Source organism: Hemitrygon akajei, chromosome 13, assembly GCF_048418815.1.
Source record: "Hemitrygon akajei chromosome 13, sHemAka1.3, whole genome shotgun sequence".
In the NCBI taxonomy this organism is placed as follows: domain Eukaryota; kingdom Metazoa; phylum Chordata; class Chondrichthyes; order Myliobatiformes; family Dasyatidae; genus Hemitrygon; species Hemitrygon akajei.
In genome coordinates this window covers 42,214,293-42,231,798 of record NC_133136.1, presented here as the reverse complement: position 1 = coordinate 42,231,798, position 17,506 = coordinate 42,214,293, and the positions used below count along the sequence as shown (strand labels likewise).

The 17,506-nt window shown below is 38.3% G+C and overlaps 1 protein-coding gene across 11 annotated transcripts in view; it reads left to right on the top strand.

Moving 5' to 3' along the window:
- The window catches only part of pde4d (phosphodiesterase 4D, cAMP-specific), a 1,157,264-nt gene that overhangs the window by 1,115,674 nt on the left and 24,084 nt on the right, over positions 1-17,506 (top strand). Inside the window, exon 1 of one of the 11 annotated variants that reach the window (XM_073064488.1) lies at positions 15,065-15,405. The exons of the other annotated variants lie outside the window; for them this stretch is intronic. Within the exon in view, the coding sequence (XP_072920589.1) occupies positions 15,358-15,405 (48 nt within the window). The 5' untranslated portion in view covers positions 15,065-15,357. Of the gene's footprint in view, positions 1-15,064; positions 15,406-17,506 lie in introns of those variants that run through there. 11 annotated transcript variants of the gene reach the window in all.

Below are 17,506 nucleotides of genomic sequence, written 5' to 3'. Positions count from 1 at the left end.
TAAATTTCATTGGTTAATATCAAAGCATGCCGATGTTATACCATGTCTTTTTTAATTCACTGTTGGGGAAAAATATAATTAATATAAGACAGCAACAAAGCACTGTAAGTATTTTGAGACTTTGCAAATCAGAACATCTTCAGCCTTTTTGTGTTTCAAGCTTATTGACCTAATAGATACAACCATTATGTGGAGCTCACTAACCAACTGAAATGCATACAAGTTTCAGCCTCCACCTATTATTCTGTAATGCTGTGACTGGTCAGTCAGCTTTCACTGCTGTAGCAACTGTGTGAGAATCTGCAGTATATGGTTTAATTAAGCTCCTGGTCCTGGGTGCATCAGTTGCATCAGTCTAAATTAAATAGACTAGAAAGCAAGCACCTCTGACATTAGCCGGAGATTGAACGTGTGGGGTCTTTAGCAGCAGACTGTAAATCAATCTATAAATCAAATAAGTAGTCAGGATATTTTATTTAAATAAGTACAAATTTTAGCAAATAACTATGCTCCACTATGCACTATGCTCCAGGACACTAGGTTATCCTTCCTGTCATTTTTACCTCTCAGATACAGTTTCCTACCATGCACCAGGTTATACAAACAGAATCAAATATCTGGAAACAAACCCATTTGTAATGAAAGCTTTCCTCCAGGTGCGAGGGTAAAGTACACGATTAATTAAAAGACATTAACAGCATTCAGTAAAAGGTTCAAAAATAAATTTATTATCAAAAAATATACATGTCACCATATGCAGCCCTGAGATTCTTTTTCTTGTGGGCAGACTCAATAAATCCATAGAATAAAAATCATAACAAAATTAATGAAAAACCACACCAACTTGGGCATTCAGCCAGTGTGCAAAAGCCAACAAACTTGCAAATACAAAAAAGAAGGATAATAATAATGAATAAATATCAGGAACATGAGACAAAGAGCCCTTGAAAATTTGTGGGGACATTTCAGTGATGGGGTATGTGAAGTTTGGTGAAGTTATCCCCTTTGGTTCACGAGCCTGATGGCTGAGGGGTAACAATTGTTCCTGAACCTGGTGGTGTGAATCCTGAGGCTCCTGTACCACCTTCCTGACAGAGGCAGTGAGAAGAGAGCATGGTCTGGGTGGTGGAGGTCCCTGCTGATGGATGCTGCTTTTCTGCAGCAGCATTTCATGTAGATGTGCTCAATGATTGGGAGGGCTTTACCCATGATGGACTGGGCCATATCCACTACTTTTTGTAGGGTTTTCCATTCAAGGGCTGTGGTGCAACCAGTCAATATACTGTCTACTACACATCTATACAAATTAGTCAAAGTTTCAGATGCCATGCTGAATCTTCACAAACTCCTAAGGAAGTAGAGGCACTGCCATGCTTTCATCACAATTGCACCTATGCGTTGAGCTTAAGACAGGACAGGACTTCTGAAATAATAACACTGAGGCTGACCCTCTCAACCTCTGATCCTCCAATTAGGACTGGCTCATGGACCTCTGGTTTCCTTCTCCTGAAGTCAATAAACAGTTCCTTTGTCTTGCTGACACTGAGTAAGAGGTTATTGTTATGTCACCACTCAGCCAATTTTTCAATCTCCCTCCTATATGCTAATATACAGAGGGACCTTGGGGTCAAATCCATATCTCCTTGAAAGTGGCAATTCAGTAGATGGGGGTAAAGGTATATGCCATGTTTACCTTCATCAACAGGAGCACAGAATGTGAGAGTCAGGATGCAGTGGTATATAACTTTGTTAAAACCACACTTGGAAGTATTACATGCAACTCCAGTTGTCTCATTGCTGGAGGATGCGGATGATTCGGAGAGGATGCAGAACAGGTTTACCAGCATGCAGGAGATAAGAACACTGTATTGTAAAGATTTTAGATAAGCACATGAATATGCAGATAATGGGCAGTTATGGATCATGTGCAGGCAAAAGAAATTAGTTTAACTTGACATCATGTTCATCACAGACATCATGGGCTGAAGGGTCTGTTCCTGTGCAGTACAGTACTCTTTCATGTTCTCATTAGGCTCGTAAAAAGATCCCAGTGCACAAATTTCAGAATATTAAACGAGTGGAAGTTACTTCACGAATACTGATTCCCAGATTTTGGCCAGAATGATATTACAGACAGTAAGTGATTCAGTCAGCATGTCCAAATGTGAAATTTGACTTATAAGAGAGGATGAGAGTGGGTGAATCTGAGGATGTCTTGCAGAAGTGTATCTGTCATGGATTAGGTAAAAGAAAGCATTTAAATTGTGCATTATGAACTGCCTGCCTGTGTTACCCCGTCATTCCATGAGTCATCAGATATCATGCTCATCCACTACACCAGCTGCTGTGCAGGCGGCTTTCCCGGTTCCTTCAGAATGATCTGACTCACCAGGCATGGGAGTGTCAGATTGATATCAATCCAGGATCCAGTACTTCACTGTGCGCAGACTTTTAATTGCTTCTGCTACTGTGTTTCTAGCAGAGTCCTGAGATCTCCTTTCTTGTTTATCTTATTTTCACACCAAATAGATTTGTTTTTTGGTATTTCTGAGGCAGAAGAGGTTATCCTTTGGGAGGGAAGTTATTGGAGAAGTATCTTGCATAAGCACAGGATATGTCAAGAAGTATAATATTTTACTCACTAAATATATTCCTGGTTGAGCTGAACTTTTAGTGGGCCAACAGTCTGCATTTAGAGTCTCTCATGTTAACACAATTTCATTTCTAGAAAAAGGTACTGCTAGAAACCAGTAATGATTGTTTACAGAACTTAAACCTCATTGCTTTTGTACACATAAAATACACTGGGATGTACAGATACATATCCTTAATGTGCCTAGTGATTGTTGGAAGTATGACGTCCCTGCTTCCCGCCACCTGCAACGTGCAAACCCAATTGACAGGAAAATGATAGCATTTTGAATTGCTTTAAACTTTCTGGCAAAGATACTTAAAACACCAGTGATGGAGAAAAGCCACACGAAAGCCAGGTATTTCTTCGATATAGAAGAGGAAATAGTTAAAGGCACTTCAGACTACTCTGGGATGCCTCCATAAATCCAGTGACTGATCTCGTGGGTAAGAGATGAGGGTCAGGGGTCAGGTTGCTGTTAGTTTGGGTGGTGCAACTACCTTAACATTTTTCCCTTCTATATTGGCACAATATGTATCTAAAATGATCAGCAGGTTAACCCCATCTCCTTGGGAGGTTGTATATGTTCATGTGTCTCCCAAATTAATGGGTTCTCCCTTCCTGTAAAATTGCAATGAATGATAAGTCATTTTAAAAGATAAATAAAATGTAGTATCATTGCCATATCAGAGGGAATTTCCTCCTGAAACCATTGTTTGAACCAATACTTTTGTATTGAATATATAGACAATAGTGCTATAAGATCAGACTGCTAAACTATTACCTAATGGTTCTAATGGTTTTGTAAATCAAACACAATGTCACGCAGCCCAAGAGATCATTAGATTCCTATCTGAAGTTTCCAGTTCTCAATTTATTGTAAGTCATTGCATGATGGGATAATTTTGTTAAATAGTGGTTAATAGAAAGAAAGTTGTGTACTGTTCTGTTGAAAATTATAAACTCAGTGACTGAAGCTCAGAAATTTAATTACTTAATTTCTTTCTGGGGAGAAAAGATGATTCCGCAATTTTGTTTAACTTAATTCATCGTGCAAACAGTGGTAATCTGTAAAATATGGGTAACTGCAGAAAGGTTTGGTTTTATAATTCTGTCCATAAAATTATAATAATCGTATGATTTGTCAACAATTACCTTGAAGTAAAAATCCTTTGTACCTTAGTTGAGATTATTCCTGGGAGTTCTTTTCAGCTCCAGAGGGCAGTAAATGCTCTGGGTGTCATGGATTGTGTCCACAGAAGAAAGTGCAATTGGGCTCTTGCTTACTTACATTTTACAGAAGGTGTTGATTTTTATTTTCTCAGTGCATATCATTTGTAGTTGAATTTCAGAGTATTGTTCATACTTTACAAAGGAAGGTTGACTATATAACACAGTTATGATTACATCATGCATACTAATCCTTAAAGTGATGTATGATTTGCTAAATGGATAACATGTCTGGAAACTTGTCCTTGACTCTAAACACAACAAATGCTTGGGCAATGTGACCACCTTTACCCCCACCCCCCCAAAACACTATTTGTTATTTGTGCAAGAATTAATCTGAGAGTTTTGTAATGCTGCCATTAATATTGGTCTGGGTTTATAAGACCTGAATGTATAGGAGCAGAATTAGGCTATTCGGCCCATTAAGTCTACTCTGCTATTCCATCATGGTTGATTTATTATCCCCCTCAACCCCATTCTCCTGCCTTCACCCCATAACCTTTGATGTTCTTACTGATCACAAACCTATCAACCTTTGCTTTAAATATACCCATTAACTTGGCCTCCGCACGTATAACTTATTATAATTTTCCCCACTGCTAATAGTCCTCAGTGGAAGTGCATTATTGTTATCTAACTTCCAGTGGACGTGAGTTCTTAATCTGTGCAAATCTGTAATTGCACAGATTTCCCAGTGTCTCTAAAGATCATACATGATTTCATTCAGTTTTAATGGGGCAATGTCAGTGGTCTGTATTTCAGAATGAGAGACAGCCACACTCTACACAGAGAAACATCTCACCACTTTACATACAATGTACATGATCCATTCTGTCCTGTTGATAGTTATCGTATGCAAAATAGAGCAGATGCCTATTGATATTCCCATTGAACAAAACAATGTATTCTGTCCAGACCAAGGATTCAATGGAACCAGTAATGACATTGCACATTTTTGTGGAAATATCGAGAGCACACCTTCATCTCTGTCCATCTCATTATCTCTTGCTGTGACAGAGCGCAGAATAGCGACCGTTTCAGGAATGTGGTGGGTATGCAAAAGCGGTGGTCTGCCCAATGTAGCTGAAGATTATAATCAGAGCCTTGATGCTTGGGATGTTAGCTTGATAATGGATGCTGATGTTGTTTCACTTATTCCTGCCAAATGCTTCACTTATCCTTCGCTCATGGGTTTTGTGCTGGGATTAAGGTCTAGATCTTCAGGATTTTCCATTGGTGGTCAAAGACTCTACCAGCACTTTGAACTACACTGCTATTGAATCAGTTGTGACCCGTCAGATAGGATTGAGGCTCTCATGCTATCATGAAACAAGCATAAAATGGAGACTAATTTCTGATGGGAGCCAAATTTCAATCAGGTGTTCTGTGGTCCTTGAGAATTGACAGATCGAAAGCTTTTGCTATGGTACTGTATATGCACAGGGTTTCATGGTTTAAATGAAGTGTGAGGTCATATTCAAGTCAAGTCAAGTCACTTTTATTGTCATTTCGACCATAACTGCTGGTAGTAAACATAGTAACATAGTAAAAATGAGACAATGTTTTTCAGGACCATGGTGTTACATGACACAGTACAAAAACTAGATTGAACAACGTAAAAAAACAACACAGAGAAAACTGCACTAAACTACAGACCTACACAGGACTGCGTAAGTGCACAAAAGCTGCACAGGCATTACAATAAATTATAAACAGGACAAAAGGGCAAGGTGTCAGTCCAGGCTCTGGGTATTGAGGAGTCTGATAGCCTGGGGGAAGAAACTGTTACATAGTCTGGTTGTGAGAGCCGGAATGCTTCGGTGCCTTTTCCCAGACGGTAGGAGGGAGAAGAGTTTGTATGAGGGGTGCGTAGGGTACTTCATAATGCTGTTTCCTTTGCGGATGCAGCGTGTAGTGTAAATGTCTGTGATGGCGGGAAGAGAGACCCCGATGATCTTCTCAGCTGACCTCACTATCCGCTGCAGGGTCTTGCAATCCGAGATGGTGCAATTTCCGAACCAGGCAGTGATGCAGCTGCTCAGGATGCTCTCAATACAACCCCTGTAGAATGTGATGAGGATGGTGGGGTGGGAAATGGACTTTCCTCAGCCTTTGCAGAAAGTAGAGACGCTGCTGGGCTTTCTTTGCCAAACCAATACTAATTAACACACTATTAACTTACACTTCCAAAGCTTTATTGGTGACTCCTTGTGGAAAGCATAAGCTTGGCATTTCTATTCCCAACTTCTTGAATTCAATATTGATTTGACCTTGGAAGTGGCTAGTACCATAAGCCATCTCTTTTCACCCTGGTGTCTCAATCAAAATAAATAAATTGACTGTGTAAATCCTGACTTATTTTCATTGCTGTCAGAAATAATTGTTAGTTATATTAATGTTTTTTTTTTCTGAGCCATACAAATAAGCCAGTTACACAAGTGATTTCATATTTATTCTGTAGAATTTCTGGAATTCACATCATTGCAATGCACTCAGTGGCCACATAATTATGTGTCTTCTATACCTAATAAAGAGATCACTGAGTGTATTTCTGTTTATTCATGATCTTCTGCTGCTGTAACCCATCCACTTTAAGGTGTGACATGTTGTACGTTCAGAGATGCTCTTCTGCACTATTGTACCGTGTGGTTATTTGAGTTACTCTCACCTTCCTGTCAGCCAGTGACCTTCCTTCACCCACAGAACTGCCACTCACTAGTTTTTTTTTTGTTCTCGCACCATTCTCTGTAAACTGTTGTGTGTGAAATGCCCAGGAGATCAGCAGTTTCTGAGATACTCAAACCACCCCATCTGGCACCAACAATTATTCCACAAAGTCACTTAGATCACAATTCTTCCTCATTCTGATGTTTGTTCTGAACTGCCATTGAACCTCTTGACCATGTCTGCATGCTTTTATGCACTGAGTTGCCACATGATTGGTTAATTAGATGCTTGCATTGACGAGTAGGTATATCTAATAAAGTGACCACTGAGTGGATGTACTTACATAACAAATTTATAATATCTCAGCAGATTATATTTCAAACTAAAATGAAAATTCATTGTAATTTTTAATAAAAATTGCCTGTATTTCTAATTTCCCTTAGTATATTTGCTTTTGAGGGCCTTGCATATTACCAAAATGATATTCAAGTGCTGGAAATCTGAAATGAAAGTTGTTTTTGATGAAAGCAAACAGCTAGTCCATCAGCACCTATAAAGTAAAAGCATAGGTTCATCCGATTTGTAACAGCTGCAGTTTACAGATGCTATTGGACATGCTGCTTGCCTCTGTTGGTGAAAGCCCTCTTTGCTATTTATTTACTGAAGCATCCATTGGTATTTTTGCAATGTCTTTGCTGAGGGTGACTGGTGACAGGAGTTGAGTAGGACTTCTACCAACTTCTGCCAATGCTCATACATCATTAGTACCTTAAGGGATCATAGTTCTAAAGTTGGGCAAATCTTCCAGTAACACTTAACTTTTTAAAACATTTATACTGATTGAAAGTGTTAAGGATTTAATTTGTATCGATCAACTGCTGTTCTGACGCTGTGTAAAATCGTACTGACGAGTTTATAAAATCTTATGTCATCCTGACAATTTCAGCTCAGCCTTTTACCTGGATTGGATAACATCCAGTGATGGTCATTTGGCAGATACTGATACTCCCGAGCAGTCACGCAGTGGACATTCTAAACATGATTTTAAAATGTCATGTCATTCCAGGCCAATCAGGAATGCCAACTACAAAGTGTTTGCATGTTTTCAGTAACTGGAGAGTTGCCTACTACATTACAGTGCCACACAAAACATACTCTGTTGCTAGGCAACCCCAGTTCATATGTTCAACCCATTCAGGAAATTCCATTTTTAACCTTTTAGATCCTTGTCGTTAGAATTTTAGAAGTTTCTGGAATTTTCACTGCACCACATTTCACTATCCCATATTTGGCTGAGTTTCAAGAATTAATTATGTATTGCGATTTCTTGTATTAATTCCTGTATAGATTAAGAATTTAGTATCATTTGTTTTAAATATCGTGGATGTAGCTTTAACAAGATAAGCTGTACAAAATGGATGTCTGATGGTAATTCCAAAATAGAATATTCATCAAAAGGTGAAGATGGCTTTCTAATTTGAATGCATTACCACAGAGAATGCTTTATAGTAATTTTTTTACATTTTCCAGAATATTTCTTAAAGCTGCTGTGTTTTTTTTATAGGAACTGGTATCAAAGTCATGACATCTTTAATATAAAAGGCTGAATGGTAATTGTCATAAAATTAGACGACATTAGCAGGGGTGGATGTAATTTTACTTGTATAGTTGTATCACCACCATGGCCAACTTAACCCAGTTATATTGATTGCATCGGTCACTTTCTTACAGTACTTTTACATTTACCTCTGGATGTCCGAAAAGCACAGCAGATACATTTTTACAGAATGTATGCTTTGGTTATGCTAACCTTCATTGCTATTATTATAGGAAAGAAATTATGCTAAAGGAAAGAAATGTAGCTAAAATATCAAATCAAAGAGGAGCTACAGCATGGAGCCATTTTCCCCATCATCCATACTGTGTAAGATCAATCAACTTAACTCTGTTCCCCTAATCTGTCAGTGTAGCCCCTATGCAACTCCTCCTTAATGTTCCAGAACAACACTGTAGGAGTTCCTCAGGGTAGTATCCTTGCCCCAGCTAGCTTCAACAACTTCACTTGTGAGCTTACTTCCTTGTAAGGTCAGAAGGCAAACATCCCTCCTTCGGACCTATTTCTTCTATTTCGCAACATGCCAAACATAGGGCAGAAATTTCCTCAGCAGAGTTGTTTAAGAAGCACTTATACTGGGAGGATACCATGAGAGGCTTCATTTCACGAAAGAGGTATTCGTCAAGATCTTCACCTGCTGCAAATTGCCCTTGCTGCTACACTTACTTCCATAGAACAGCACTTCGGTAGGCCCCATCCAGAGCCATAATGACAGCAGAGTGAACAGGCACAATAATACTGTGTCTTTCTCTTGAAATTGTGTGTCAGCTACTTCAGATTCCACTCCAGCAGTCAATTATTGGGTGGCGCCTCCTTGTGCTGCAGAGCTTCATAAACCACGTGATTATGGTTGAATTATTTTCCCTCTCAACTCCATTCTCTTGCCTTCTCCCCATAACCTTTGACACCCTTACTAATCAAGAACCTATTAACGCACAAAATGCCGGAAGAACTCAGCAGGCCAGGCAGCATCTATGGAAAAGAGTAAACAGTTCTGTGAAGGGTCACAGGAGGGAACGGTGAAGGTGGAGCCCTGTGGGAGGGGTGGAGGACAGGTGCCAGAGAAGAAGTGCCGGAGCAGAGGGTAGTGGGAGGTGCGAACAAGGTCATTTGATTCCTTGCCACCTCCCGCAGTACTGTTACGGCCTGCTGGATGCCTTCTCCAGTGCACTGCGTCAGCTCGGAGCCGGTGGCCGGCAGTTTGATGACACGCCTACTTTGGTCACTTGCTTCTGAGTCTAGTTTGCATCACTTGGATATCTGACTGCAGAAAGGTGGGAGTGGGAGTGCACCATCCAGACGCTGGAATCAGAAGTGTCTGGGGGTTGAGAAGGGTCCTGGATATGAGAAGGAGTATTAGAATTGAGCCTATTATCATCTTCAATCATCTCAACCTACTACTGAACAGTGCCTGCTCCACTTAAATAATCTCCGCCAGAGTGTGTGATGGGGCTGAATGTAACAGCCTGATTTTATTTTCCACTAACTTGGTGCTGTGAGCAAGTATATCTCACAAGGTAGTGTCTTAGTTTCTCATATTTATACCAGGTGCAAATAGCTGGTACCATGTGCACATTATGAGATGTGGCTGCAAGGCTTGGATTAAGAGTAAATGTTGGTGAAGGAAGTGATTATTAGATTGAACCCCTGGTTGATAAGATGCAGTGTACTGAGTGGTGTGCGATGCTGATCAGGCAACTGAAGTGGGATCAGATGTGAAGTTCTATCTACTGAGCTTGTCCAGGTGTGAAGATGACTGATAGCAATCAGGCATTTCATCCATGTCCTTGATGTTCCAGGTATTGACCTTGAGATCCATCCTTTCCCTCGTTCCTTGTCTTCATTCCCAGGGCTTAGAGAGCTTCATAGATCTCTGTTCCTAGCAGCCTTTATTTCTCTCTCCACCTTGCCCATGATGGGCTCCCGTGCTTCGTCTGAAAAGCTAGTGGCGGGTTTCTTTTAATCGGCTTTAGCTAACTTGAACATACGTGAAATGTTGCTTCACACACTTGCCATCTGCGTTGCCTTATTTTTCTTCATAGCCTCTGGGATATAGAATCCGAGAGATCTCGAGTTCAGCTAAAGAATGTATCACAGGTTTCCTGGATCAGTGTAGGCTTGGGCGGAACTGCCAACCTGCTGATCTTTATGGTCCCCACGTTGCACTCGCAATTTACCCACTGTATCACTGCTGGAGCCCATTATCTCACCTTTAATTGGTTATTTGGAAAGGAGCAGGAAATGTTATATTCTAAAAATAAAGTAAATGAATCAGCTGAAGAACAGCAACAAATGCTGGAAATAGTAGATTGGGAAACATTCACAAAGAAACCTTTTCATCCCCAAGACATTTCACGAGGTGAAGATTGCTTTGCGTAAAAAAAAAACAAGGCTACCTTGCAAGTTTTTTCCTTCAAACAGCTGTTAAAGGGAAAAGTGTGCTTGAGAATGAAGCTAGTTTTTGAATTGTCTTGTTTCGATGGGGATGTCTGCTAGAAATGATGGTGGTTCTATTCGGCTTCAAAGGTCATGATGTCTGTTGGAGACTAACAATAAACATTGTACAGATATGTGATTGCTGATGTGGAGAGCAAATACTCCATAAGATATAAAAACCAAATAGATCAAAAACTTGCATTGATATACCATCCTTAGTATTTCAGAGAATTATCAAACCAATAAAGGCATTGAACCACAAGGGGTGTTGTCACACCCAGCTGAAAGCTTAGTGCAAAATTAAATTTCAAGGTTAGTCATTAAGGAGTACAGGAAGGGAGTGAATTATGGTAGAGCTTGGGGTTTGGTGTGTTGAAGGCATGTCTGAAAGAATGTGCAAGAACTCAAATTCTGAAGTCTGCCAAGGTTGTAAAAGAATTTGAGGTGCAACTAAATTCCTCTTGCACACTTTGCTCAATACATTGCCGATTTCCTTAGATGCATACATATGCTGAATCTGTGACACAGCCCACGAAAAATGAGTTGACTGTAGATTAGAAGTGTGGAAACTGAAACTGGGGCTTGGGTGGTTGTGATTTGGGAAGACCCACGGCATTAGGCGCTTAATTAAACATTTTATCTTTGAGCAGATTTTATTTATTTATAAACACTTTGGAGCTGGGATGAAATGCTATAAAGCATTGCCATTGTAACAGGGGTGGCTACTCTGTGTTGGGAAACCTAGTCAGGGCAGCAGACCCTGATTCACCCATAACAAGCGCCAACAACTTAAATCTACCATGTACAGACTGGAATTGGTGTGGGGGGGGGGGGGGAGCGAGAGTCTCAGCTGGTATCAATACTCAGCTGCTCTTATAACACTAATTGAATGACACTGCAGCCATTTGCAGTCCTTTGTATTTCTTTCCACAGTGAATTTCAGAGAATCTCTCCACCTTGGTATTGTCTTTAATATTTGCCAGTTCTACTTGTTGGTATTTGTGTTTTATATTTTATTATCAATCCATTATATATTTGTGCCTTTCAGTAATGCTTTAAAGTTTAAAATAAACTCAATATCCTGTCTGATACGTTTATACCCCACCCAATTTTGCACTTAACTGATCATAATAGTTGTACCTAAAAGCTGATCACAATAATTGTGTTCAAGTAGGCCACGCACCTGATCCAAACTCAGTCCTGCCAGATTATGGTAAATTCCAAGGGCATTTCCCATCATTAAAGTATGTTGTTTCCTTTATAAACTCCAATGCTCACATTTATTACAGGAAATGCCCCTGTAAGTGATTATTGTACACCTGGATTCACACCGCTGAAGCTGCTCACAGTTCAGATTCAATCATTTAATAAAAACCACTAGAAGTTAAGTCTATCATTAAATTATCAAGGTTTTAACTTGTTTCTTATAATCTTTTAAAGTATGATTTTAACAGCCTAATTTGTTTAAATATGTATTAGGCAATAAAAATTGTAATGATCAAAACATACATCCTAGCCAGTCAAGACAATACCACCAGTTCCATCCATTGTTGAAACTTCTAAATGCAGAGCATCCCCAGTTGACTTCATTCCAGCATTTAGACTGCGTAGATTTTAACACAGTCTGAAGCTGAGCAGCTTTTCTGACATAATGGTTCAGGCAGGTTCTCCTGGCCCATCGTCCTTTATGTGTTCTATTGGGAATCTATTTCAAAATTTTGGGGTAATCTACATTTGACTAGGAATTATTTAAATTCATAACACAAATGTCATGCAAATTTGAGAAAAGTCCATTAAAAGTTGTAAATGTAAGCTGAAGTTGAAGTGATGTGCCCTTACCTCACTACCTTTGCTCCTATTACATCCTCTCACGCTCCTCACCTGTTCCCAGTCTTCCATTCCTGTTTTATCTTTGAGCAGATTTTATTTATTTATAAATCCCCTTTCCAACCCTACCTCTTTTCATTCTCCAATTAACATGCAATCCTGTTTCATATCAACACGTTTGACTCATCTTTTGTGAGCCATTATTAATTAGTTATAAATAAAATGTTCCTACTGCTCCAGACAATGACAGTATCTTCATTTATTTCTGGCAGCATTCATTAAGATTTTCCTTTGTACAGCCTCATACTTAAGCACTTCTTTGATGCTTAATAGATTTGCTGCAGAAATATTTTCTACATTCTTTATATTTCAATTTAACAGATACGATATCCTTAGCATGAGAACAGTTTGTTGTCTGTTTAGCATTTAGTTCTTGAGATACTAACAAAAGCTGGCTGGAATAAATTATATGTTGCCATGGTTATTGAGTCAGCTGATATGATTGTTGGGCTCAAATTCTGCAAAAAAAGAGTACACTTGAACTGATCTCTTTTTCTATCAAATCCACTGAATGGTAATAATGAAACATGATTATTCTGGCATGCTTGAGGAATTTACTAAGAGGGATTTACATTTCAATAATGCCATCAATCTGTGAGGTATTATGCAACCTGCTAAATTTGCATGCTGATTTAAAATGACTGAAGTTTCAGCACTGACTCCTCGTTCTCAGTTCAACCGCCTACTGTCACGACGTAGTTTTTAAGAAGAGTTGGTGAAGCAGAATATAATGTGTATTTATATGTATAATCACTTGAGCACGTGTCTGAATTTAACTTTTAAACAAAACAATATGCACAGTATTCTTCTGTGGAGCTTTGTCCTAATGGCCAGCCCAAAGAACAAAAGAGTATTGTTTATTAATGAGAAGATAATTTGGCTTCCCATTTCAAATGAATTTAAATGCATTGAGAATTGTGAATGGGCTAAACGATACAATTTGTTGTTTACTGCTGGGAATTGTTCTCCAGTATAAACCATAATAATTGCCGAATAAATACCAGGGCAAGTCTTGAAAGAGTACTTTCCTATACTGCTCAGCCTCATTAAGTGACAGGTTTTGGTGGGTGGTTTATTGATCCCTAATTTCTAATGGTAAATTCAGCGCTCTAACTTCAGCAGGAAAGGACAGAGGATTATTCAATGATTGTATTTAAAGTTTGCTGGACAGGAATTTAGAAAGACCAAGCTCCATCTAGTGTGCCTTCTCATATCCCGCAGTTGCCAGAACTCCAGTGAAAATGGAGTTGCTCAATAATCATAGTCATTTCATAGTCTTTATCAGTTAGACTGCAACAGACCTAATGTGCAGAAAGTTGTCAATTCAGGAGCACTTTGGAAACCATTGAGAAATGCAAGTGTGTGAAGGAGAATGTGGTGAATAATGTTGCACGCATGTGACCTTTGTCCTCAGCAGGAAAAACTTGTGCTTAAATTGTATCCTAACTGAGTTTATGCTTTAATAAAAAATTAGGAGCTCCACAATTTGAATATTTAGCCCTCCTAATATGCATCTGTTGACTTGAGCCACATAATAGATTTCCATGAAATGGAACCTTTTTTATTAATTATAACCAGAGGCTATTGTAGCACATTGCTTCTACTATCGAGAGTCATTGCTTCAATCCTGTGTTGTTGAAGAAATTTAAATGAAAGATTAAAATGTACTTCCTAAACCAAAATAGCTAAAGCACATATTTAACAATAGAGACATTTTTGAAGTGCAAAAAATTCCTATACTCTATGCTCCTCGCAATTGCCAAAATTGTGAGATTTCTGGTTTATTGAAACAATGTTTTTTTTGCTACTACCTAGAATTTCTTTACAAAACATTTGATTAGTGTTCTTTTCAGATTATTTTTGTTGAATACACATTTCACAAATGAATATCATTTCAGGAAGAATTTCATGTTTTTGTTAATTGAAGTATTGTTATAAATGCCAAGCCCAAATCTTCCCAGCATTTCAAATGCCAGTTTGTTGAATTTTGAAAAAAACAGTTTAGTAAAAGAAATAGAAGTGAACATCAAGGTAGGATTCAAAAATTCTGTTTCTGCCTTTATGTAATCATTCAAATTTTCTCCCTTTCATTCTCACTGAATATAAGCAGCCTGCAGGAGTCTCTGCTGATGTAGTCCGTGGAGCTCCTTTGTCAATTCATTAAAGAACACTTGAACAATGCAGGAAAAATTGAACTGCATACATGATACCTTATGATTTAAGAAGAAAAGCTATTAGGCAGATGAGCTTGTTATCATATGTCAGTGAACTTTGAAGGTTGGCATAGCATTTCTACAGAGCAGGAACTGAAAGGGCATTATTAAATGGCATTTAATGAAGTAATGAAGAAAACCCCTTACCCCTGAGGATATGGTCTTCATTTGACCAATCAGTAAGCGGTACCTAGCTTTGCTAAAAACGTACTCTTGTCTCTGTTCCTTGGAGTAAGAATTCATTGGTTGTTGTGTCTGGGAAGTAGGTGGGTTCACCGAATAGTGTGCATAGCAGCTATGTGCTCAGATCCTTATTTGGCATCCGTTAGCAGAAACAGACCTTCTGGCAGTGAAGCATCCTCACATACATTATTTATAAACTCATATTCCAAGGAGATGCTTGTCCATTAAAAACACTCCCAAGCATTCCTTTTGGCTCAGATTTTCCATTTGCTTTTGTGAATTCTGAACCTTCCATACCGTAGTGGATTTCTACAAATGGCCAATTTTTGCCAAACAGGTGACAAAGCACTGGAATTTAAAAGCATAATTTCCAGATGTACCTGCTGTGTGAATAATCTGGTGTGCTGATCTTTGAAACTGCTTCCACCAAGGCTTTTGGGAACTTCAGACTTCAATATATTTCTTAGTGGGGTTTTTGTGAGAACATTTGCAAGATGCCTGAAGCTAATTATTTGCTTTCTGTTTCTTGGGGCTACATAAAGGTAAGTACACTAAATGACCTTTTATTCTGATATAGAATTCATAATTAAATTATTACTGTTAAAAACTGTTAATTTTAGTAAGTATTTAATGTTACTGCTGTGTATCTGAATATACGTTGCTTGTGAATATAACTGGAGCAATCATCCTGCACTAACCCTGATACTATTAGCTCTGGTTTTGGAATTGCTATAGACTCTGTTTCGAGGAACATGTTGATAATTGCAAAGTGAAAATACCTTTTTGTCACACACAGATAGATATAATGGATCTGTTTCTTTTTCTAAATTAGTTACATGAATTAAAACACTTTATATCTGTCTTTATCATGAGGTCCTTTAAATGAAATAATACTCTAAATGAACTGTGATTTGTTCAGCACTAGATAGCTTAATTGGAACGTTAATTTATGGGAACCTCTGAACATCTGTATTGCTAATAATAATGTAATCATCCAATATTTAGAAATTTACTGATACTCACTCTTCCATTTACCTGTGATAGGTTTGACTTGTAAAATCTCCTCCTAACAATGCATGCAAGGACTCTGTTGGTATCCTAGCCTGAAATTTTGATGATTTAACCAAATGAACTGAATGTGATCATATTAAAACCTTGTGTTTAACAGAATAACTTGTTCAAGTATATGATCAAGACCGTATAATATTATTAGCACTAATATTTATAAGAGGGAAAGAAAAATCTGTTCAGCTGGGGGAATTGATAACCAGTGTTAATGGTTCATCCTCATAATCAATATCTAACTCTTTGTCTTTTTATATAGTAAAACATTTTCTAGAAATTCTGGTCTAGTGACCTTTCCTTTATAATATAATTGTTTTTGATGGCCATGACTTGGATCTATTTAAACCAGCTTTTGATCTTCAGCTTCTTTCACTATTGTTAGGCATTTTGTAAAATAATGTTTTGCAGGAAAAATGATGAGAGAAATGTGATTTTCCATATCAAGATGGATCTAAGTTAGATAATGTAATTTTTCCAAGTTCCTTCCCCCCCACACTACCACCATTTTGACATTGAAGTTTGCTTGTTCTTATCTTGTCATGTGATGGTAATGTGCTCATACGTGTTATCTTGCCTCATCTGACAAGTATTGAACAGCTGCTTCTATTTTGTCGGAATGCAATCCCATTTGAATTTGAGGACACTAAAGCAGCAGATGTGTTGATTTGTCCAGTTTGGCCCACTTTCTGAGTATCAATTAATAGTTTAGTAATAAAACCAAAGAATTTTGTCATTATTTATGTTAATTCATTGATAGCATCTAATTATTTTGCGAAGTTTATTAAATAAATTGAAGAACCAGATCTTTTCCGAAAAAAAATCATTTAATATGACTGTATTGTATTCTAATATGACTGCTATTTCCTTGAAATTCCTTTCCCCTTTTTCACAAAACAGTTTAAAAGGTTATTAATGGTAAATCTATACTGTGAAAGGATGGGAATAGTTACATCCTGCTCTCTGATTGTTTTCTTCCTATTTTAATTCCCACTTTAAGCTTCTCAAGTAAAGATCCTGGTTTCCACCTGAGATGATGGAGATCGGGCCACCAACAATGTGATGAAATGAAAAATATGGCAACTCTTCCATGAATTTTGTTCACTTTTTCCAGCTTGGTGCCTTGTGTCCATGTAACTAATTCCCTTTAGAACAATGCCTGAATGTGCTGGTGTGCTGATAAACGTTTTGAATCCTGAGTCAGATTTGACCCCTTGTCTGTACTGAACTACCGGAGTAGGAGACATTACTGTTACAATGAACATCAGTTAGTGAGGACAGGGAAGAATGAACTTGGTTATGCTTTTGTTCACAATTTACCCGTACTTCTGGGCATGCAGCTTCCTTTCCTGAGTGCTCTGCATTTCATCTGTTCTTTCCTTGTCTTCCCATAGTTTTACTCAGTGAAATATGGTTCTAAATTGTTTTCTAATTCCCTTTTCCTTGCACCTCATGGGAATTTCTGTCCTTTTGTTGATGTTCTGACCAACAATAAGGAGTCAGCTTGTAGAGAATCTTGGATATCACTGCTACGCCCACCCCACATAACAGGATACATTTTGGCTATACTGTCATTTTTCC